General features: G+C 52.6%; 2 protein-coding genes across 3 annotated transcripts in view; one reads left to right on the forward strand and one right to left on the reverse strand.

Annotated features, from left to right (window-relative positions):
* PYGB (glycogen phosphorylase B) overlaps positions 1 to 14,552 on the forward strand; it is a 59,058-nt gene extending 44,506 nt beyond the window's left edge. The window contains exons 13-20 of the mRNA XM_040447914.1: positions 1,342 to 1,443; positions 2,189 to 2,336; positions 5,001 to 5,059; positions 6,706 to 6,847; positions 8,636 to 8,843; positions 10,232 to 10,366; positions 11,636 to 11,702; positions 13,062 to 14,552. Of these exons, the coding sequence (XP_040303848.1) occupies positions 1,342 to 1,443; positions 2,189 to 2,336; positions 5,001 to 5,059; positions 6,706 to 6,847; positions 8,636 to 8,843; positions 10,232 to 10,366; positions 11,636 to 11,702; positions 13,062 to 13,214 (1,014 nt within the window). The 3' untranslated portion in view covers positions 13,215 to 14,552. The remainder of the gene's footprint in view (positions 1 to 1,341; positions 1,444 to 2,188; positions 2,337 to 5,000; positions 5,060 to 6,705; positions 6,848 to 8,635; positions 8,844 to 10,231; positions 10,367 to 11,635; positions 11,703 to 13,061) is intronic.
* A 2,387-nt stretch (positions 14,553 to 16,939) lies between these two features.
* The window catches only part of ABHD12 (abhydrolase domain containing 12, lysophospholipase), an 86,995-nt gene continuing 80,402 nt past the window's right edge, over positions 16,940 to 23,532 (reverse strand). For both annotated transcript variants that reach the window (XM_040447916.1, XM_040447917.1), the window contains exons 10-13: positions 22,504 to 22,586; positions 20,100 to 20,178; positions 18,789 to 18,916; positions 16,940 to 17,628 (exon numbers count right to left, since the gene is read on the reverse strand). In XM_040447916.1, coding sequence (XP_040303850.1) covers positions 17,589 to 17,628; positions 18,789 to 18,916; positions 20,100 to 20,178; positions 22,504 to 22,586 — 330 coding nt within the window. In that variant the 3' untranslated portion in view covers positions 16,940 to 17,588. The remainder of the gene's footprint in view (positions 17,629 to 18,788; positions 18,917 to 20,099; positions 20,179 to 22,503; positions 22,587 to 23,532) is intronic.

The raw sequence follows: 23,532 nt of genomic DNA on the forward strand, positions 1-23,532 counted from the left end.
CCTCAGGCCCATCACCAGTGTGTTGACCAGTGGTGGCTCCTGGCCAGGGACCCCAGGTGGGGTCCTGCTGCCACCCAGATGTGGGAGTGCTAGGCTGGGCTGGGCAGTCAGTCAATGGCCCCAGAGGCCTGTGCAGGAGTTCAGAAGTGAGGTCCTGGGCTTCAAGAGGGGCTGGGGTGGGATCACCTGGTTGAGCAGCAGCCACAGGCCCACTGAAGAGGTTTTGGGAGGCAGAGATGCAGTGGTTACTGATTGTTCATGTGCTGTGCACACCAGGTGACAGCTAGCCTTCACAATGCAGTAGGTGGCTGTAGGGTGGTGCCCGCTGAGAGTCTGTGGTAGGGACATTGCCTGCCTGGGCTGCGTGTGTCAGGGAAGGCATCCCTGGAGAAGGGAGAGCAAGACAGATCCAAAGGGCTAAAAGGAGGGAGTTGGGAGCAGTGAATCTCTGTTCCAAGGCCCTGTGGTGGAGGGACGTGGCCCACCCAGGAGCTGGAAGGCCAGTGAGGCTCAGTGCCTGGCGAGGCAGGCAGAGGGAGGACAGGCCTCGGAAGTGGCCAGGGCATTTGCAGGCCAGGAGTTTTCCTCTTGATCCTACATTAGCAGCAGGGAGACTTAGCGGGGTACTTGATGAGAGGTACATTTGGACTGACCACACTGCTATAGTGCAGAAAGTTCAGGGCCAGGAAGTGACTGGAAGGTGCTCCGTTATTTCACAGTCTTGGCAGGTGCAGAGCCTTGGGGATGGATGGCAGACAGGGCCCAGGCCAGGAAGAGCCGCTGGGCCACGGTTGGCCCCCAGGTTTGGGGCCTTTCTGTGAAGGGGACAAGGGAAGCTCTTGGGATTGTTGTGGATGTTTGAGCTTGACCAGATTGGGACATAATGTCAGGAACAAGCCCAGGGACTGAGAGGGAGGCTGGGGCAGGGCTGCCCGTGGTGGTCGAGGCCACAGTGTGGGGGTATTTCCCCAGAGCTGGTCTGTGAGAGAAAAGCTGGCCTGGAGCCAAGCCAGAGCAGATCCAGGGAGGAAAGCAGAGGTGGGGATGACAAAATGGAGGACAGTCTTCAGGAGGACAGGTCCTACAATAGGCAGAAGGCATGTATCCCCTTTTTTTTAATGTTTTATTTATTTTTGAGAGAGACAGAGTGTGAGTAGGGGAGGGGCAGAAAGAGGGAGACACAGAATCAGAAGCAGGCTCTAGGCTCTGAGCTGTCAGCACAGAGCCTGACGCCGGGCTCAGACTCACAAACTGCAAGATCATGACCCGAGCTGAAGGTGGCCTCTTAACTGACTGAGCCACCCAGGCACCCCAAGCATGTGTCCCTTTATGATTCTCCAGAAAATCGGGGAGGGTTTCCTGACTGACTTGAGCCAACTGAAGAAGCTGCTGCCATTGGTCAACGATGAGGCACTCATCAGGGACGTGGCCAAGGTCAAGCAGGTAGGCCCAGCATGGGGCGGCATTCCTGCGTGTTCCAGGTATCTGGCCCAGTGACCGCCAAGTCCATCCATCCCACTCAGCCCTCAGGTCATGGAGCAGGCTGGCAGATGGGTGCAGACCCCAGAGCAGCCCGGGCATGCCGTGGCCCCAAGTTCTGCATGAAGAGTTCATTCCTGGGAGGTGCTCCAAAAGTCTATCTGGTCCTGGCGTCTGTGCACGGGTGTGCTGCTTGGCTGCATGAGAGCCTCTCCCCAGGGCAGCCAGCCTCACAGCCAGACAGGCCGGGGCCACTGGAACCCTCCAAACCTGACAGATGGCAGCCTTGATGGAGAACTCAGTCCCTCATGAGCCTGTGTCTCTGCTGGGCTGCCGCATGGTCTTAGGGCCCTGAAATAGTCCTTCATCCTGAGTCTCCTCCCCCCTGACTGTCCCCATTTGTGTCCTTTATACCACACTCGTGACTCCCTTTTATTCTGCTTTTCTTATCCTTTTGCAGGTTTGCCTTTTGGTCTAGTTTTCTGTTTATTTCTGCGACTCTTGGAGTGTGCCCACCTTCAGCACCCCATTCCCCCATCCTCCCTTCCTCAAAATGTCTCCACCCTCAGCTGTGGCCTCTAAGAGTCCCCACCTTGCTGTGTGGCTTGTGGAGGGACAGAGATGTCCCCTTGGCTCTGAGTGGAAAGCTGGAGCCTAGTCAGACCTTGGGGACTTGTGGGGTTCGACCATCTTTGTCCTTTCTCCCCAGGAAAACAAGCTGAAGTTCTCCGCATTCCTGGAGAAGGAATACAAGGTGAAAATCAACCCCTCCTCCATGTTTGACGTGCACGTGAAGAGGATCCATGAGTACAAGCGGCAGCTGCTGAACTGCCTGCACATCATCACGCTGTACAACCGTGAGTGTCCCTGGGGACCACAGGGCCCTGGCTGCAGCCCTGCACAGTCTTAGTGGGTCCTCCGTGGCATCATGGGACTCAAAGGCTGGGCTATATGTTTACTTTAGTTTTTAGTTCAAATTTAGTTGTTTATCATTAGACTTGTCTTATTTGGAAAGATTTTACTTATTAGAGACACTTAAAGTGCACTTAAAACAATGAAATAGAATGTGTTAAATTTATACACGTACCTTAAATTGTTCAGGCAGCATTCAATTATGAGAGCAAACATGAATCAAAGGCCCCCAAAAGTAAATATGAATATTTTTTAGATTTATAAATATAACAAAGCCTTAAGGAAAACCTTGTATTTTAAAATTTTGTAATTTAATGCTGTGACTATTCATTTTGAAAACCAAAGGAACCACAAATATTCTTTTCAAGATGCAAAGCTCCTTTCAAGAACATCCTCCCATGCGCCAGCTACCCCCCACCCCCTGCAGTCCTAGTCTCTGCACGGTCTTGTGTACTTCCCAGGACCTGCCACTTCTGGGCCTGCTTTCCGTGGCGTCCCGTGAGTGCAGCTATTCTACCAGGCAGGTAGCTGGGGGCCTGTGCTTATTTCCACCTCACCATCTCCCTTGCCTGTGCACGCACGGTTTCTCCCTGGTCCAGCAGACAGCCTTGATGCTCTGCTGTGCCATCCCAGTCCCCAGCCTGATTTCTGTCACCACCAGCTGTCCTGCCCTGCCTTCCTGCTTTGATTTCCCTTTGGTTCACTACAGCCTTTCCTGTGGACCACGATCTGAATTATTGCTTGTTTAGAACATGGAGGACGGTTTGCAGGTGACGTTGCTGGCTTTACTTTCTTTCCTTAAGCATCTTTCAGGTTTGTCCTGCATTGTCTGGAGGATGGGGCATTGGTGTGTCGTGCTGTCCTGAGTACCTGTGCTAAATTTACTGGGCTGTGTCTTGGTGCTGAGCGTTGTGGGTCAGTTTTCCCTGATGCTCAGGGCATTCTGAATGCATCTACTGTGGTCTTGTATTATTTCTAAGAAGTTTTCTTGAAATGAATTTAAAACATTTGTTAGGTGCAGCTATTCTGGTTTTCTTCTTCCAGGATTCCAGCGAGGTGCGTGCTAGGTTCCTTCCACCTATCATCTTCTTGTCTCTTCATTGCTCTCTGAACTTTTCTAAAGGTCTTTCCTTCTCTGCTATGTTGTCTGCTTTTCTTGTTTCCATCCTTTGTGTGTGCTGTGCTTTCTGTGTCTTGCCTCTCTCTTGGCTTCTTGTCACTCCCGTGTCCTGCCAGTTCTCATTTTGTGCACTTTCATGTCCTGTCCTCCCCCTGAGGTCTTGATTTCAGCTCCGTGGACTCTTCCAAGCTGACGTCCATCACAGGTTGGAGATTTGAGTATTCTCACTGGGATGTCGGTTTCATTTCTTGTCTGTAGCAAAGCCACATATTGTGTTTGTTCAAATTTGCCTGAGCTACACCTCCCAGGGCTACCAAAGGGGCTTTGTGGCACCCCAAGGCAGCTGCGGGCACCTCTCTGTGCAGCCGTGGACTCCTGTTTCTCCAAGCCCAGGCTGGTTCAGGAGGCCACCTGCTCTGGCTCCCCTGATTTCTGCCCTGGGGCCTCTGCCCAGGATGCCAGACCTTCCTCTTGGGTTTCCTAGAGGAGAGGGGCTGGTGAGGTCTGCCCTCCTGGCCCCCGTCCTCCTTCCTGTGCCCCAGACACCAGCCCTGCTGACGGCTCCTCTGAGGAGGCTGGGTCCTGAGACCTCTGTGCTCAAAGCCCTATTCCCCACCCACCCTGTAAACTGGCAGAACTTGTTCAGTGGCCTGGACTTTGTGTCTCTTTCCTCTTTCTGAGTTTTGGTAGAAGTGTAGTTTCTGTTTTATTTTTTCCTATTCTCTCTGTTGTTCTGTCTGATTTCTGGAAACAGGAGGATATCAGAACTAAGGCACAGCCATGTTCTTGGCAGAACATGGAGTTAGTTCAGCCCCGATTCTCACTGCTCTGGCTGGTTCTTGGCCTCTGGTGAAGGCAGTGTAGGGCTGCCTCACCCCTCCGTGAAGACATCCTCCAATACCTCCCATATACACTGGTACTGAAAGCCAGGGGCCTGGTGAGAACACCCTCAGTCTGCTGGGGCTGCAGGGGAGCTGACTGTTATAACTTGACCCTCTGGCTGCCCCTGTGTGGGAGAGCTTTGGGATAGCCTCTCACCTCTTATCACAGTGAAGGTAGGGGGGCAGGGAACTTGGGGTCTCGCCTGACATCCCTTGAGGGCTGACAGTGCCATTACCATGATCTCAAGGTCCCCTCTTTGTCATATACCCATCATGTGCAAAGGCCTTGACAGCTGGTGACTGATTGGACTCAAGCCAGGCACCTGCTTTGGGCTGTTCTGGAAACAGAGGTGCATCTTTTCCTGTGAGCCTTTTGGAAGAATCTGTTTCTGGCCTCCTTCCTCATCATGGGATATAAATGCAGAATCTAGGGGGCTTGTCCCCCTTTTGTAAGTGGGAATTCTTAATAGGCACATGGGGGCCCAGTGGCTGTGCCATGTCCCCTGGTTTGGAGTTGATCTCTGAGGATTCTGGTCACCACCCTGTGTCCCAAAGCAGGGGCATGTCTGGCTTCAGTGCCTTATCTGAATCTCTTGTTTGTCCTACAGGAATAAAGAAGGACCCAACCAAGGCCTTTGTGCCCAGGACTGTTATGATCGGGGGCAAGGTGAGGTGATGTTCTCTTTGCATCTTGCTTGATATTTAGCCTGAATGCACAAACCACCATGCTTTTTGTCAGTGCCACTGTGTCCCGACTTGAGTGCCAGCTGCGCAGTGGGCTGGAGACTGCAAAGGCTCAGAGCCAGCATACACACGGAATGCCAGAGGCCCCCTGCTTCCCCAGGTGTGCTTGTGGGCTGAGTAGGTTCAGTGTCCATCAGCTCAGCATTAAGAGGGAGCTGGATGGGACCCCAGCACATGAGAGTGGGGGTCCTAGCCCCAAGGGGAGTCCTCAGTGGACTTGTTGGCCCTCCATCCAATGCCTTTCCTTGTACAACCACCACCCTTCCAAACCTGTGCCCAGCTCTCAGGTCCCAGCATGCTGCCCACTCACTTCCCTGTACTCGTGTGCTGAGTGGACATAGATTGCTGGCTGCTTCATCAGCCAGATGTATACCCATGGTGAGTGAGCTCAGCCTAGCTTTATTTCATTTTTTATTCACCGTGACACATGCTTTTGGATACTCAGTCACATAGTCCCAGTATGTTGCCATTACTCATTGATGGATGGGTTTTCTCATCATACTCTGTGCTCTAGGGCTGGTGTCCCCACCCTCTGCCACTTTCCCCCAAGAGCCTCATTGTCATCAGAGAACATGAGGACACTGTGGAGCACAGTTGTTTTATGGGGGCCTACCAGGCGGGGCCAGGCACTGTCTGCCCAGCCAGCAGCTCATGGTCATCTCCCCGAGTGCCTGCCATTTCCTTTGTTAGTATCCCAGTGTGCATTTCTTAGAGATACAGGCTTTCAAACAGTTTTTTAAATGCTAATTATTAAAATTTTTCAGCATAGACAAAAGTAGGAAGAATAGTAATAATATCCATACACCTATCCCAGACTCCGCTGGATCATTCCAAATGAGTTCTGGACCTGGAATTGCTTTACCTCTAAGTATTTCACACATGTTCCCGATGATGTTTTCCTCCAAAACCACAATAAGTACAGACCCTTTTGAACACCACCACATGATACCATCTTCTCACGTAGATAGTGAAGTTACAGATATCTGGAATAGTTTGTTTGAATCTGGACCCTGGGCAGGGCCTAACCATGTAATTGCTTGCTGTCTGTTAAATCTTGTCATCAGTAGGTTTTTCCCCACGCCTACCTCTCTTCTCTCTCTGCAACTGATTTGTTACAGAGATTGGGCTTTGTGTCTTCCCCAGGTTGGCTTTTCTGAGCACATCTGTCTGGCATGTCCAGTATGCCCCTTAGTTCCCTGTGTTTCCTGTAAGTTGGTGGTTCTAAAAGTCCTGCTCCTCTCACGTCCTCATTTCTGAAGAGCTGGCTAGAATTGGAGAACAGGTTTGAGGCTGGCAGGTTTCAGCTCAGGCTGGGGCAGCTGTCAGGAGAGGCGCTTGGTAGAGCTGGGTCACGGGTAGACATCACACCCCACGGAGAGCAGGTTCCTCTGTCATGAAGCTGTCTGCCAGACTGCATGCAGGACACGGAGGGGGGGCCACTCAACTGGGTGTGACCTCAGTGATCTAGCATGGGGCCCCGGTTACAGGGAATGATGCCAGACCCTCCGAGGACCCTGTGCTGCCCAGCACATAGGTGTGTTCATACTGAATTTCCCCTCCCATCTCCAGGCGGCCCCTGGTTACCACATGGCCAAGATGATCATCAAGCTGGTCACATCCATCGGCAATGTCGTCAACCACGATCCAGTTGTGGGCGACAGGCTTAAAGTGATCTTCCTGGAAAACTACCGAGTGTCCTTGGCTGAGAAAGGTAGGCCCATGTTAGGAAGGCCTGCCCCTGCCTGGGCACAGTATGGGTGGTCATTGCTGGTCCCAGACACCAGGCGCCCCAGCCAGAGGGAGACTTTGTTCTAGTAGTAAAAGGCTTTGGGGAAGTTCTCTGCCCTTCACATGCGGAGAATTACCCTCAACCTTTGTCTCTGTACTTTCTCACATCTTCCTGTGACCTCATTCCTTCTCCTTGTTCTGCCCCCAGTTTTCTTTCCTGCTCCTAGAGCTTGCTCTTGCTGGCAGGATGTGCTTCCAGGGCAGCCTCCTCCCTCCCTTCTCCCACCCCCAGAGGATGTGTCTGCTGTCACCACCTATATACTCTCAAGGGCATTACCTACTTGTGATCTGGGCCGGCACCTGCCTCTTTGGTCCTTTCCGAGAGCGGCCTGAGGCCTGACAACCCAGCCCTTTGGTGAGAGTTCGGGCTGGGGCTGCTCCTTCAAGGATGTGTGCTGTCATCTGGAGAAGTTCCTGCAGCCAAATGTGCCTTGGAGCGTGGCTTTCCTGACCTGGGCAGGCCTTTCTAAACTGGCCACTTGTGGAGACCCTGGCAGGAAGGTGATTTGCCCAACCAGGTGATGGGAAACCTGAGCCTGGAATTCTGGCTCTGAGTAGTAGGCACCTCTGCAGCTCACACAGATCAGCTGCTGCCTGCTGTGCTGAGTAACGACGTGCAGGCAGACATGCTCCCCTCTCCTGACAGCTCAGCCAGGTCATTGAACCGTCTCTCTGGTCCCTCTGCTGTCACAGACCATATGCAGTTCAGGGTCAGTAATGTGCTTAGTTCTTCACTGAGCTTCTGGCACATCTTACTGCCCTTTGCACGTGGAACTCCCCCTCCTCACTGTTACATGGGACCAGCTGGCTCCTGGGCATCTTCAGAACTGGTCTTGGGGTACCTGGTCTAGGGCCTCAGAGCTGGGGTCTTAAACTTGCTGCAGCAATGTGTCCACTGTCACATTTGCTCGTGTCCCTCTGCCTTCAGTGTGGAGCTGCATGGGGGCCAGAGATGCCTGTATCTCTTTATCTTGGCTCCTGGGCTTGACCTTGAAGAAGAGCTGGACTTCACTCTTCACGGACCCTGAGTGCCAGCCACTGGACTGGGGAAGCAGCATCAGCTCCATGGACAAGCTGAGAATGTGGGGGCAAGGATGCCAAGGCAGGGTGGGAAGATGAGGCTTTCCCATCCATCATGTCTTGGAGGCACAGGGAGCCCACCCTTTGGAGACACCTCAGGGCCACTGCATTTGGGTCATCGTTGTGGCTGGTTGGGCCCAGTCTGCAAACAGCACAGAGTGACTCGTGTGCATGTGAACACAAGGAAATTGCCCCTGCCTTCCTAGTTCTCTGGTTCTTTAAGAGTCCAGTTTCCTTTTGAAGTGCTCTGAAGAGACTTATGGGCTGACGGCATGAGACAGAAGTGCTGTCAGGATGAAAGAGAATGATGACATCAAAAGCAAGAACCAGGGGACCCCAAAGTATGGTTGGGCCTGGTCCCTGGAAGGTTCTAGAACAAAGGTCCTTTGCTACCTGGGGTCTTCTCTTCAGGAGTCACCATCTTGACCTCAGGCTGCCCTGGATCAGGAAGGGAAGCCCTTAATAGGTGGGCAGGGTGGGCTGCAGGGCTCAGGCCCATCCTGGAGTGGGTGGGAGATGGCACCTGCTCTGGGAACGCCAGCAGTGGGCGTGTGGTGTCTTGCACAGTTCCCATTGCTGCCATGCTGTGAGCGGTCTGTGGTGATGCACCTTCTTGCCCACCTGCTTGCAGTGATCCCCGCCGCAGACCTATCACAGCAGATCTCCACTGCGGGCACCGAGGCCTCGGGCACGGGCAACATGAAGTTCATGCTCAATGGGGCCCTCACCATTGGCACGATGGATGGCGCCAACGTGGAAATGGCTGAGGAAGCTGGGGCTGAGAACCTCTTCATCTTTGGCATGCGTGTAGAGGACGTCGAGGCCCTGGACCGGAATGGGTGTGTATTCCTTCCTGTGCCATCGGGGGCACTGCAGCATCCCAGACACTGCTTGGAACACTGGGGGTTGGGGGTGCCAAGAGGGCTCTGGGAGCCAGGCCTGCGCTTGCTGGGGGAGATGCCCGCCTGGCAGGTGGGGGTGGCTGTGGGCATGCTGGCTGAGCCTGCTCCTGGCCTGAGCACCCCACTAGCTGTCCTGGGAGGCTGGCTTGGGTGGGAGCTGGCTACTCTGTGCTTGTCTCCATGGGCCCAGTCCCTGGGGTCCAGAGTGAGTCTTTTCAAAAGGGTAGAAGGTTCTGGTCTCTGGAGGGAAAGCTCTGAGCACTCAGCCAGTGTGGGGATTTGGGGCTGAGCTACTGCTGAGATTCTCTGGCCAGATTCTGTAAAGTAACCCTTGGAATAGTTTCACGTTTACAGACAAGTTGCAAAGATAGCACAGAGTCCTATAGACCCTTCTGCCATCTCCCCTGTTGCTTACATCTTCCTAATTAGAGTCATACGTTATCAAAATTAGGTAACCAATAGTGGTGCATTGTTATTTATTAACGTCCATACTTAGTGTTTCCCATGAATGTCCTTTTCTGTCCTAGGATCCCTTCCAGGGCACCCCTCTGTGTTTAGATAGCAGGTCTCCTGTCTCCTCTGGTCTGTGACATTTTCTCAGCCTTTCCTCATGTTTCATGACCTTGGACACTCTTGATCATGACTGTGGACACTCTTGAGTCTGGCCCTAGCCTGATTCTGAGCAATAATTAAAAAGAAAAGACAGTATTGCCTAATTGTCTAAAAGCCCTCAGGGGAGTTGGTGAGGCCTCAGGCACCAGCCGGGTGAAAACCTAAATGTCACCTAAAAAGTCACAGCTTAAAGGTGAGTTAGATGTCTCAGCTTGAGAGTATACTGCCCCATGTGCCCTTTCCTACCTGCCCCTTATTTGGGCTCTCTGCTCCATCCCGTGTCCTGAGACTGCATATCTGCTCCATGCTTCCCTCCCCAACTCCCTGATGGCCAAGGACTGTTGGGTCTGGTTGTGTCTGGTTTATGCTTCATTTCCTTCTTCATTGTCCCAGTGGCAGGGGGCAGGGTGGTGGCAGGAAGCAGGGGGCATCGTTAAGGGCAGGGTGCAGCAAGGTGGGGTGGAGATGGCATGCAGCAGGCCAGTTCTCAAGCAGCCTCCTGTAGGAGTATGATAGTGCCATGCCAGTGATTGTGTGTCTTCCAGCAATCACAAGGAGCCGGTGGGATTCATTCTGCACACCCAGCACATCACTGCAGGGCCCAGCAGCACTTGGGCCTGGAGCCTGGGGCAGTCTCGGACCAGGAAGGTGCCCAGTACAAACAGCCCTGCAGCTCACCCTGAAGGCTGACGCTTGGCCCCACCTCCCCACAGGTACAATGCCAGAGAGTACTACGACCGCCTGCCCGAGCTGAAGCAGGCCGTGGACCAGATCAGCAGTGGTTTCTTCTCTCCCAAGGATCCAGACTGCTTCAGGGACATTGTCAACATGCTGCTGAACCATGACAGGTTTGTCCTTATGTCCTTCCCCACTGGCTGGTCAGATAGATGGGTCCTCCTGGTGGGCTCAAGACTGCACTTTGGGAGTGACCCTGGACCGAGGTGAGGCTGGCTCCCTACCCCAGCCCATGGGCAGAGCCTCAGGCCGCCAACCTTGACATGCTATACCCAGGGCCTGCTGTGGTCTCTGGAGGTGCTTGAATGCTGGGGGACCCTGGTGGTAGGGATTGCTGGTTCATGATCTGGCCCTAGGCCCCCCAGCACTGGCTGACCCCCGGAACGGCATGACAAGCAGAAGGTGGTTTCAGATGGGGCTGCCTGGAGGCATTTCCTGAGTCCTCTCTTCCCCGGGGAGAACAGGAGTCTGGGCAGGACACAACAGAAACCTCCGGGAAATGGGGGGTGAGGGGCACTGTGCCTCCACAGTCATGGTCCTGCAGTCCCAGCTGAGGCAAATGTTGGCCGGTGGTGACACAGAGTGGTTAAAATGGAATTAACTTGTGACGTAAAGTACGATGTAGTTAATGGTTTTTTACAACACAACTATCCCTGATTATAACATCCACATTTACAGACTCACTAATTTACAGCAGGTCAGCAATGCCACTTGCCCTCTTTTGACAGTTCTTTGCTCCACCCTGTTGGTAAGAATCCTTGAATCTGGCAAATGCTGAGAATTGACCTCTGTTCCACTCTCAGTTGCCTTTGGATTGGTTTTGTCTATTGCTCTTCCCGTGAGTGCTGTGAGCTGGTGTCAGATCAGATTGCAGCCCCACACATACATGGCTGGGAGCTGGGCCCTGGCTCAGTCTGTGATCAAGGAAAAATTTAGCAGTTTCATGAACTGTCCCTGTGACTCCATCATAAACAAAAATGCATTTCTGTGTTCATAAATCCTACATTTTTACCCACAACATCCTTTCTCTAGACCACCAGTTTTTGGCCCAGTTAGACCTGGGAACAGATGGCTGCATAGAGCCTCACTGTCATCCTGTGCCCCCTCACCTGGGAGATGGAGTCCGCAGGAAGCCTCTCAGCCTGTGCGGCTCTACCCCACATGCATGGAGAGGGTGCATTGGAAACACCCACTTCTTTAAAGAAACATAGGCTTAAAACAAGGATTTTATAGAATAGTACCCCAGGACAAAAGTATTGCTCATTAGAGCCACCTCTGTGGCCAGGTGGGCTCTGTCATCCTAAAGTGTGAGGACCTGGATGGCTGGGACCGGTTTCCTGACCACCTGCCACGGTGGAACACTCTCTTGTCTCCCATTTCAGGTTCAAGGTGTTTGCAGATTATGAAGCGTATGTGGCATGCCAGGCCCAGGTGGACCAGCTGTACAGGGTATGGTTCTCGGGCCCCAGAGCTGGTGGGGGTGGCCCTGGCAGGGTAGCAGCAGGGGACATCTATGAGGTCCAGTCCCGGGAGGTCATAGTTCACCACTGAGCTGCATCATGGACTCAGGCTGAATGGGGCTGCTTCCACTCAGACTGACTTAACCATCTCTCTGCTCGCCCCTGGTAAAGGCTAGTGCCCCTGGGACCAGGCCACTGTCCACACTGGCACGTTTCCACGCAGCCTCTGAGCAGCTGCCGCAGAACACAAGTGAGCAGGACAGGAGTTTCCTTCCTACAAACGGCAGAGGCAATGGGCGATGCCTCTGCCTGTGGTCTGCACTCCCATGTGGCTATGATCAGGAGGGTGCAGGGAGCAGGTGTGGAGCCAGGAAGACTTGTATGTGCACACAGAAAGCCTGTGTTTAAAAATGAGAATGGGAATGCTTCCTTGGAAAAGTGTGAGCTTCAATATTAAGTAGAGTGAGGGACCCATAGCTGTGAGGAGCAGCCTTTTTAGGGCAGGACCACTGCAGCCAGCTCCCTACTCCTTGGTAAAAGTGGACAAGGGAGGTCCTGTTTTCTGTGTGGAGCATGTGCTGGCCAGTGTCCCTGGGGGAGTGAGTGTCTCCATGTGGGGTCTCGAGGATGTCCCTTGGTGCCCTCTTCTCTCCCCTTTCCTGGGGGTGGGGAGCGGAGGCAGTGGGAGAGGACTCTGGCTACCATGGTGTGACTGAGAGTTGTGGGTTGGATGGATTATTTCCCAGGTTCTTGGACAAGGCCTGTGGGATTTGTATTTCTGATTTGTTGCTGTTCTGGCCCCCACCCCCTGCCCTTAGGAAAGCTGTCTGTCCTTCGGGACCCATGAAAGAATGGGGGGGGGGTGGGGAGATGGGAAACTGAGTGACTAGGCAGGGCTCTGGGGGGATCCTTTGCTCCTCTGACCCAGACCTCAGCAGAGTGTGCCCTTTCGGGAAGACTCCTCTTGGTGCTGGCTCAGTCTAGGGGTGGTTGCCAGGCTCTGGGGGAAGCTGTGGATGGGAGACCACCTGGCCATTTTCCCTGATCCAGCCAGTGGCAAGTACTCACCTGGTGGTATTTCTTTGTCATGGTGGGCCGTGCCCCAGAGGACATGGTGCATTTTGAGGTCCGGGACCTTCTCAGACTCCTTGCCCTTGTATCTAATCATCTGGTAGCTTTTCTGGTTGGTGGGTCCCCCCATTTGAGTGAGCTGTTGATTGCAATTTCCTCTTTGTTCATCAAGCTTCCCAGGGGCTAAGAGCTCATCTGGGAACAGTCCTGAAGTTCTGGAAGTGCAGGTTGTCTTATGTGGTGCCTAGGATTACTCAGCCTCTCCTTCCCTCTGCAGAACCCCAGGGAGTGGACCAAGAAGGTCATCAGGAACATTGCCTGCTCAGGCAAGTTCTCCAGTGACCGGACCATCACAGAGTATGCCCGGGACATCTGGGGCGTGGAGCCCTCTGACCTGCAGATCCCACCCCCCAATCTCCCCAAGGATTAGGAGCCCTGGCAGTGGCCTTGCTGTTTCAGTGCTGTTTCTGGAGGGCCATGGGGATCGTGGTGGTGGCTTCGGGTGGGAAAGGAAGGAAAGGTGTAAAGAATGAGATGTTCCCAGTTTTCTGCAGGAAATTGGGGCTCACAGCACTGACCAGGGCAGCTGGCCCCGCAGCTTTAGCCCACCTGTCCCAAAGGAGGTGGGGAAGGTGGAGCCACCTGCTGGGCTCCTCTGAGACCTTGCATGCACCTTGCAGTGAGCTTGTTTTTAGTTTTGAGCTTTTGGATTCTGGGGTCTGGGCAGGTAGCTGTGGCAAAGCCTGGGGAACTATGTGTTTCTGCACTACATGGGCTACCCAGCTGGTGTGGGTTTCTGACCTCCCTGGCCCAGCTGTGCTCCTGGCTGTGCTGGGAGGGTCCAGTACTCCAAGCCAAGTCTGCAACTGCTATGTAGGTGCTCTGGCCCAAGTTTCCAGACTGATCAGATAAAGGGGCCCTGGATGAGTGAGGATCACATGGATGAGGACACCTGTGTCCGGCATTTCGGGGATTTGGGCTAGGACAAGGCTGGCTGATGCAAAGTTAGCTTGGTTTTGCTTTTTCAAGAGAAAAATTAGCTTCACAGGAAAATGAAAGTAGCTGAAGCCTTTTCTCGTTTTAGCAACTAAAAATTGTACTTCTGAAATTTTGTCCTGGGTTGGCCCAGCCCTGGGGGCCTGGGATGGAGTCATTGCCTTTGCTGGAAAGGCTGATAGCCCAGCCCCTGCTGCAGATCCATGCCCTCCTTGTACCCCTGCCCTGTCCTGGGGGCTGTGTCTCCTGTCTTACACATGAGACTAGTCTCCTGTCTCCCTCCCTGTCTACCAGTACAACCAAGGTGGTCTAGGAAAAGGACTGAGCAGGCCCAGAAGGGAGCCCACTTTTCCACTCTGCCTGGATGGTAGGCTGGTGGCCGTAAGGGTGGGTGAGCCCCTCTCAGCTGCCCAGAGGAGAGAGCCAGGAAGCAGCCTGGCACGCTTCACTGCAGGCTTATTGGAGACACGGGTGGGAAGCACCCTTCCCGAGGCTCTGCCTCCTTGCATGCTGGATCTCAGTGGCACAGGGCTCTGCCCTCACCCTGGGTCCTGACTGCTCACAGAACCAGGCCATGGAGGATTTGCTCACATGCACACTTCACCAGAGCTGCAGAGGTCTTGTGGGGAGGCCCACATTCCGAGGCTATGGTTAAATCCATGACACCCTCTGCTGCCCCATTTCTTAGGCCACATGTGGACCCATCACTGTGCCACTTGCTGTTACTGCCTTGTGTGAGAAAATGATTAAACCTTCCTGCCTGTGCTTGGTTGACCTGAACTGTTTTATTCTGCGCTGAGAGCAGGGTGGGAGTTGGGTAGTGTGGGCCTCAGACCCTCCGCTGTAACAGCCCATCACTGTGGGATTAAGGACAGACCACATTCTCCTATCCCAGCTGTGAGTGGGACTTAAGAGTATGTGTGCTGAACTGCCAGCTCACGAATCGTCAAATCTTCATAAACTGTTATCTGTGTGTTGGCATTTTGGGTGCAAATTGCATTGGTTCTTTTTGCACCTGTCTTCTGCCACCCACTCCTGGCCCTAAAAAGTGGAATGCTCCAAAAAACCAGAGCATTTCCCCCTAAATTGTGTAGCTGCAGGCTGAATCAAAGTCCAGGAGAGACATGAACTTGGGGTTGTTACACAAAGAACCTGAGAACTGCAGGCCACTGGGGCACCATGGGCCCTGCTGGGGTGGTCTTGGGTCTGGGGACATGCTTAGTTTTTTTTTGTTTATTTTGAGAGAGAGTACGAGCAGGGGAGGGGCAGAGAGGGGGAGAGAATCCCAAGTAGGCTCCACTCTGTTAGCGCAGAGCCCTACTCTGGGGCCGATCCCAGGAATCGTGAGATCATGACCTGAACTGAAATCAAGAGCCACTCAACCTGAGACACCCAGGCACCCCCTGCATATTTTTTAAGTAGGCTCCTTGCCCAATGTAGGGCTTCAACTCAATGGCCCTGGGATCAAGAGTGGGATGCTCTACCGACGGAGCCAGCCAGGTGCCCCAGGACATGCGTATTAACTGAAAAATTTACAGCTGTGCATGTCTTGATCTTTTTTTTTTTCTTCAACGATTGGTTTTGTAACCATCAGTGGTTACATCTGTCCTAGGCCATCATAGGTTTAGTTAATAGAAGCCAGCAGGTGGGGGTGTTTGGACCTGATTAGCTGACCCAATGGCCCAGCAACTGCCCCTCCAGTGCTTACTGCCTCTTTAGTGCTTTCTCCTCTTCAGTCCACCTGTCAAAATACCAACACTTGTATTTTACTTCATATCCTATCCCCCAGCCCACCCCATGAAGATCTGAGGCAGCTCACACACACAAAATGTTAAACAGGGTGAAGACTGGCTCACCCAGGTGGGCTGGGTCTGAGACCACGTGCCAGCAGGTCACATCGTGTCACTGATGGAAGTGGGCTGGAAAGGCGGCTCTGTCTCAGGGCCTCCGTGATAGAGCCAGTAGAGGGTGCCATGTCTGAGGAAGGGCTGTCAGGTCCAATGAGCGCAATACGCAGAGCAGTTACACAGGAAGACACTACGGGATGGGGCCATGTGCCCCAGCTCTGATAGGTGCAAAACATGCACCCTGGGGATGGGTTGGTGTCTTGCAGGCAGTGCTCACACCCAAATTAGATGCCAGGAGTCAGCAGGGAACCCATCCAATAAGAGGAAAATAAATATTCGGACATAAACTGACTTTAGGAGTCTGTTCACATTTCAACCTATTTAAGAAAGGTGTGATTTCCCCAACATGAGAATCACTGTAGGCAGCTTGAAGGTGCTTCATTAAGGAGGTATAACGAGTGTTGACCTCTGGGCCCCCTAGCCTGCCCACAGCTGCTAACAATGGCCTGTGACCTTGAAGAACAGGTAGACTGGTGAACAAGGCCCTCCATTCCCCCCCAGGGAATTTTTCAGCTGCCAAGACTATACAGTCCCAGAGTCTTAGGACCTAGGAGAAAGTCCCACCATCAGAAGAATCGGGTCCCAGGTGGGTTTACATCCTCTGGTCTGGGTCACACCTCTGTACTTGCACAGCAGGGGTAGGACAGTCCCCTGTGGGGGCAGCTTGAAACCTTCTTTCTTCTTAAGCCATGAACCTTCTCATTCCCAGGTTACTGAGCCCAGACGTAAGAATCTGGCCCTTTACCAGCACCCAGTGGTGAGAAGCAGGATTTTTAGAGGGTGCCAGGTGGAGGCAGCAGAACTGCAGGGGAGACTGGTTTGGCAAAAAAGCTGAATACCAAAAGAGCCACCCCCAGTGAATAATTGAGGTGGTGCTCATGGGCCAGAACTAGAAACCCTGCACTCCAGGACCCCAAGTTCTTTCATGGACCCCTGCCAGGGGCTCGCTTGGGGTCTGTGGGTGAAACCCAAGAGCCTGCTGATCAATACCAACATCCAGCAAGCTTGCTAAGTGTGAGGTTGAAGAGAGCCTAAATTTTATGCCATCTAACTCATCTGGAGAAACAGTGACCCCATGAATACACCTTTCCCTGAGACAACACCACTCCTTGAGTTGACCTCTATTCACATCTGGAAGAAGGGAGAAAAGGAATGCCCAGGGTCCCTAGCCTTATAGAGCTGCACCTCCTCCCATGTGGCTGGCTCTCAGCATGGCCTGGGGCCAGCTGGAAACATCACTGAGAACACAACAAACAGACCACCACCATGATTTTATTCTTAAATAAATGCTCAGTCTAAGGCCAGGTTAGGCAGACAGGTGGGCAGAAAGCAGAGGAAGTGCAGGTCATGGGCACCTCCCCCACTCTGAGAGGTGGGGCCCGCCCAAAGAGGGAGGGATGGCCTATGTAGGCAAGCAGGGTGTTCCAGGTGGGAGGGGCCAGTCAAACCATTAGAGTCCATTCTGTGTGTGCCAGGAAGGGACAGATGAATCCATCTCCCCATAATCTCACCAATGGTGCTGGAAAGCTCAGCGTGGTCCCAATACCCCATGCTTCCTGCACTTGGCTCCCCAGGCCCAGCTCAGGAAGTGTGGGATCAACCAGCTGGAGGCTGGCCTGCTCTGTCACTGTCTTCCCAACAAGAGCTCAGGTTAAGTGGCAACAAGAGGGAGAGGGGATCACATGCCTGTAATCTGTGTTTTCCACAAGGATCCGTGCTCCCAGCCATCTGGGGCAGGTGCCTCAGGTCTGCCGGGGCCTCCTCTGCCTGCCCCAGCTGGCATCCGAGTCCTCTCTCCAGGGGCATCGAAGATGCTGGCACCCCCTGGGCTCCAGAGTGCCAGGCTGCCAGAGCGAAGGAGAGGAGGGCAGAGGTCTTCATGCTCCTTTAGGCAGCAAGACTCAGTGCTGGCGCCCAGGTTCTGACTTCCCCAGGAATTCCCTAGACCAGGTGAGGACAACCATCAGCCAAACCCTGAGCCCACACTAGAGGTCCTGCCCCCTATGATCCTCAAAGGGCCCACCTGAGAAGGAGCCTGGAGGACCACCCCTACTCAGAAAGCCCGAGTTAAACAAACAGGTCACCAATGGCATTGGCTTGGTCAAATCCCAACCCTGTAGGATGAAGACCAGGTAACAGGCTACTATTCTTTGTTCTAAACTCTGAGCTATACTCTGAGCTAAATTTTCTGCATCATATTCCTTTTATGCTGGGGAAAATGACAACTCTAGAGCAAACCCACACACTCAGCTCACAGTCCCATCTTGGCAACCCAGGTCCATGATGCAGGAAATGGCAAACTGCTAAAGAAATGCAGCTTTGCCTCTGGACCTGCCAAGGCAGCCACAAGAGAGCTGAAGTGTGATGGGATAAAATTCAAGATGGCTGATTCAAATACTTCCATGCTCAGCTGCCCCAAGAAGGTGAGTTCGCACCTGGGCCGGGAAGTGGAAGGCTGCCTGCGCCTTAGGTGGGAGGCAGGGAGGCTTGGCAGCACCTGAGTGATGGAATAGGTCCCAGCACAAAAGCCTGGGCTCCTGGGTGGGGCCAGGCTGTGTCCAGTCCACACTGCCCTTTGCCACCGCCTTGCCCTTCAGGCTTGGGCTCTGCACCCAGGCACAAGACGGTTGCCCATGGCCAAAGCCCATGTCCTGGCCCTGGACAGTGGCCATCATGACGCAGCTAGGAGCACAGCCTCCCTTCAAGAAGCAGCTGGGGACAAATAAGCTTTTGAGAGCTAGCCCAGAGTCTCCCAAGTGCTGTGTGCACAGGGGCAGGACCTAACGGGTGTGTGGGAAGGGACTGAGGCCTGACCTGCAGTGGCTGGGGTGCATGTCTACATGCTGGATGCTCCCCTGAGCATGGTGTCCATGCAGGCCGCAAAGCCCATACCACAGGGAAATCACTGCCCTGTCTGATCATGGGAATGGTCCAGAAGGGAGAGGTGATAAACACTCAACCCCTCTCCATGGAGATGAAAGGCTCTTGAATCACAGTGACTCCTGGCCCCAATGAGGCAGCTTTAGAGGCTATGGCTGCTGCATGCCTGGCCTGAGCCGTCACCACCCAGGCGAGTTCCTGGTGAGGGGAGAATTCCTCACCTCAGTATCCGCGGGAGCTCAGGGCTCTTGTAGATATACTTGTGCCTGTAGCCGAGGTCTGAGTGAAAGGGAATAAACTGAACTTTGAAGTCTCGGAAGCTTCGAGATGGAGCAGCGATGTTGTAGAGCTGGGATGAGGAAGAGATGGGTCAGCACCCACAGATGGAAGCCCTGTGGGCAACCTGCCTGGTGGTCTCCCCACTATAGAGACCAGTGAGCGGCTGCTGCCTCCAAAGAGCAACCCAAGCTCCCAGCAAATAGCACTGCTGCAGCCTGCACAGCCTGGCCCGGGGAAAGGGGTGCTAGCAGGAGCCCAGCCCAGCCTCGGCTCCTCGGCCTGACGTTTGAGACCCTCTGTCCTCATGCCTATCTCCCAGATGGCCTTTCCTCAGGGGGCAGCAAGGCGGATGAGCCCACATTATGGGAAGAGCTGCCTGCTGTGCAATGGTATGCTGGCCAGAGTGCCCGGAGAAGTCCCACTGGTGGAGGATGCTGGGCATCCACCTCAGACTTCACTGTGTGCCAGGGTCAAGGTCAGTCAGCAGGTTGGCTCACAATCCCTCCCACCCTGGAGACTGCTCAGCTCTGTGGGTCTGGGTATCTGCTGCTGGGCAGTCCTGTGTGCCTGCACTCTCTGAAGGGAGGGGACCTGGCCCTGCTGGAACTTGCTGGCACCCGGGCCTCACTCCCTCTAGGCTGCCCCTGTCCCTCACCATCACCATGCCAGGTGGTGCTCTCTCCCATAGCACTCTCACTTACACATCTAGTGCTGCTTCCTGGCAGCAAAGGCAAAGCAAACTCAGCAAAAGCAAACACGGAGGCCCCACAACGGCATGGCATTTCTGTCATCAGTCCAATCCCAAAAACAAGAGAACAGACAAGAGGTCTGTATGAAGTCTACTGACTGAGACCCCCATGTTGGAGCCAAGGTGGGGCCACATCCTCCTCCTTGAGAGTTCTTTCCCTCCAGCCAACAACGAGTGAGTCCTCCTGCTGAATACCAGGTAGTGAAGTCCCTGTCACCCCAAGACCTCTGCACAGGGACCGGGAGCCATCTGCTTACTTCTCAGGTCTCCTCTAGCCATCACCAAATGTGCTGGTAAAGACCTTCACACCCTCAAACTTACCTTTGCTGATAAGGCATCAACTGTTTGCCTCCACCCCAATCCTGCTGACCTCCCCTGCTGTTCTCTTCCTCACAAGGGGCACCTGCCAGCAGCAGGACTCCCTCCACGTCTGCCTAGGCCCAGCTGGCCCAAATGGGAGCCTGCTAGATGCCTGCCCACACCGGGGGTAGCACCTGACACCCACCTTTCTGCCAAGCTGGAAGGGCACAACTGGGTCGTCCTCAGCATGCAGGATGAGCAGGGAGCAGGAGATGTGCTTCACACTGTGGGAGGAGAAGGCACTAGACCAGGACCCTGGGAGTCTCTAGCCCTGCCTGTGGTTCAACAGCTACAATTCTGCTGGGCTTTTCACTAGAGAACTAAGTTGATTTCTCATATATCTCTACCAACATCTATTCAGTCAAGTCTAGAGATGGATTCACTCACCAAATCTGGCCCCTCCCTGTGTATTTTCTGAAAATTGAAAATAATTATTTTTGCCACTAGACATATTCTTTAAAAGTTACAAAACAGGGAAACCTGGGTGGCTCGGTCGGTTGAGTGTCTACTCTTGATTTTGGCTGAGGTCATGATCTCAGGGTCTCAGAAGCCTACTTAAGATCCTCTCCCCACCTCCCCACTTGCACATGAACACACACACTCTCTTTCTTAAACAAGTTACAAAACAGTATTTACATACCAAATAACTTAGGTGGTCCAGGAAATTTATTGCAAATGAATGCTACTAGCAATATGTTGGTAAAAAAGTCCATAACCTCTAACTTGTCTTTGTTGAAAAGGACATTTAAGGTACTCCTGAATGTTTACAAATAAATTAACATTTTCAATAGGTTCACATAATTCAAACCCTCCAATAAACCACATAATGGATGGGCTGTGGGACTGGATAGGCCCTGGAGTCTCTTGGCGGCCCCTCACTAAGCTCTCAGGTGAGCTGGTAGATATGGCACCCACCTGGTCCTGGTGGTTGCATTCTGGTCTGGGGGCTCCATGAGGGCAGCACTGGGCAAGCCTGCCACCTGGCAGAACCTGAGCCAGGAGGCCTGACGCCCCACCAACACCGAGCCCAGATAGCAAGTCTGCGCTTCTGCTAGTGGCACACCCGTATGCCCACTCTCCCCCTGTTCTGCTTCCAGGGAGGAGCATTTCTGGTGTGTGGGTCGCACTGTGATAGTGGAATGGCTCATCTTTGCAGAATTTCCCCAATAAGTAGTATGTCCTAACCTCTGCCCGCTCTGGGAAAGGCCTAGTTCCTATGCTGTCACCTTAGCAAGTATTTGGCAACCAAGCTGCCCAAGTGGGGGCTCCTGACTTCCAGTAGGTGAAGTAGTGCTGGCCCCCTAATGCTCAGCTGGGAGTGGGACCCAATACTCACTGTGGTGCTTCTTGTTGTGGTTTTAGAAGCAATCTTGCTTATTCAGATAACTCTTCTTTAAGTTCCTAAACAATAATATTTACAAACCAGCAGGTTTGGGGTTATGTTTGCTCAAATTTTAGTTTGTTCTATTTTTAGAACCAAAACACATAATTAAGGGGAAAAATATTCCATTTTTTCACATTCTGTTTCAAAGTGTAGACTTTAAATGCTAACTGAACATTTAGATAAGAATTTTTATCCTTTCCTTTTAATTTTTTTTGAAGAGATTAAAACCCATGAAATAAAGATATCACAAAGACAACGTCAACAGAATCTGAACATTGTGCAAAGAAAGAATCCTTAACTAGAATTTTTAACTGTTGGTTGACCTAACAGAAATTTTTTTAAATCAAGTATTCTTTTTTTTTTTAAGTTTATTCACTATTTTGAGAGAGAGACAGAGAGAGTGCAAGCAGGGAAGGGGCAGAGAGAGGAAGAGAGAGAGAGAATCCCAAGAAGGCTCCATGCTATCAGCACAGAGGCCCACTTGGGGCTTGATCTCACCAACCGTGAGGTCATGACCTGAGCCGAAACCAAGAATGTTTAACTGACTGAGCCACCCAGGTACCCTTAGAAACATTTTTTTTTAATGTTTTTTATTTATTTTTGAGAGAGAGGGAGACAGAGTGCGAGTGGGGGAGGAGCAGAGAGAGAGGAAGATACAGAATCTGAAGCAGGCTCCAGACTCTGAGCTGTCAGCAACAGAGACCGACATGGGGCTCAAACCCACAAACCATGAGATCATGACATAAGCTGAAGTCAGACGCTTAACCGACTGAGCCACCCAGGCACCCTACCCTTAGAAATATTTTTAATAATGAACTTTGTAACATCTTTCTATAACCAAACATAAATCAAATGGGTGAGGCAGTCATTTTTTGAGTAACAGTTACTATTACTGCTTTAGAACCTGTCAGAAGTTCTGGTTTTGGCGGACTATTCACAAATAAAACAACTATGTGGGCATGTTGTCTTTCTATTGCTTTAAAGCCATAGTCTTCAAATCCCCTTTCTCTAAGTTGCAGCTGTCAGCCTGACCTGCCCTTTATGAAGGTCAAATGGTTAGAGAAGAACCCCCAGTATTCAGAATTCCATCCTATTTAATTAAAGTGACTAGTCCTGGGGGTGCTTTTCTAAATTCAAAAATGAGGTTTTCTACCACAGTACTCACTTTTCATCATTAGCAAATTTAATTCCACTGCTTGTAATGGGGTCGAGGAAAAACCAGTCAAACCCAGGGAAGTATCGATATATCTGAAGGCGACATGGAAACAACGTGCAGAAGCATCAATTAAAACAGCATGGAGAAGTCAAGGGTGTTGAGTGCCCAGGGGTCTCCTCTGCTTCTGAGCTGGCTGACCTGTTGCCCCACCAAAGCTGTGCTGGGGTGCCCTGCCACCCTTGTCCCTGGACCACAGACTCCCTTCTACAAGGGCCCCTGGACTGGCCATAGTGGGGTTGCCCACAAAATGGGCTCCCACACCTCAGACCAGCAGTTGGGACTGGCTCAGAGACCATACTTCCCACAAGACATCAGGGCCTCCAACCCTGGGAAAACAGGGATTCATGTAACTTGGGCGAAAGCAACATCAAAGAAGTAAGACTATAGAAAGGACTCCTCTGGTCTGCAACAGAGCAGCATGAGGTCAGGTGGTAAGCCACCATCTCCAACCCCCCCCAGAACACATGGTCAGCCAAGAAGCAGTGGGACAGAAGAGGACACAGAGAAGCCCCAGAGGATCCAAGGCCTTGGTCCTGACAGGTAAGGAGGGCCTGATTCACTCTGGAATCCTCAGTAGGATTTACCTGGGGCATCACCTGGAGACTCGACTGGGAGAGCCTGGCAGCTTGCTGAGCACCATCCATGTGGACAGAGAGCAGGTGCACCCACCAGCTCCATGTCTGGGGAAGCAGCCAGGATAGCAGCTACCAGCCCGGGCTGGACCCCATGGGGCAAAGATGCCGGGTAGGCAAACCATGCCACAGAAACAAGGCCTCCTCGGGGTCCTGCTGCCCTTAGATGACCCAGCTGTAAACCCATCCTTCTCCCTGGCCGTAGAGTTTTAACATTCCCGGACAGCTCTGTAGTCAGGCCAGTGCCCCAAACTAAACAAGGATTAATTTTTAATAAAATCTATATTCATTAGAATATTTAAATCATATTTTATCATTATTTTCACTTTATACTTATTTACATAAA

Source organism: Herpailurus yagouaroundi, unplaced genomic scaffold (genome assembly GCF_014898765.1).
Source record: "Herpailurus yagouaroundi ecotype Mexico unplaced genomic scaffold, PumYag 196, whole genome shotgun sequence".
In the NCBI taxonomy this organism is placed as follows: domain Eukaryota; kingdom Metazoa; phylum Chordata; class Mammalia; order Carnivora; family Felidae; genus Herpailurus; species Herpailurus yagouaroundi.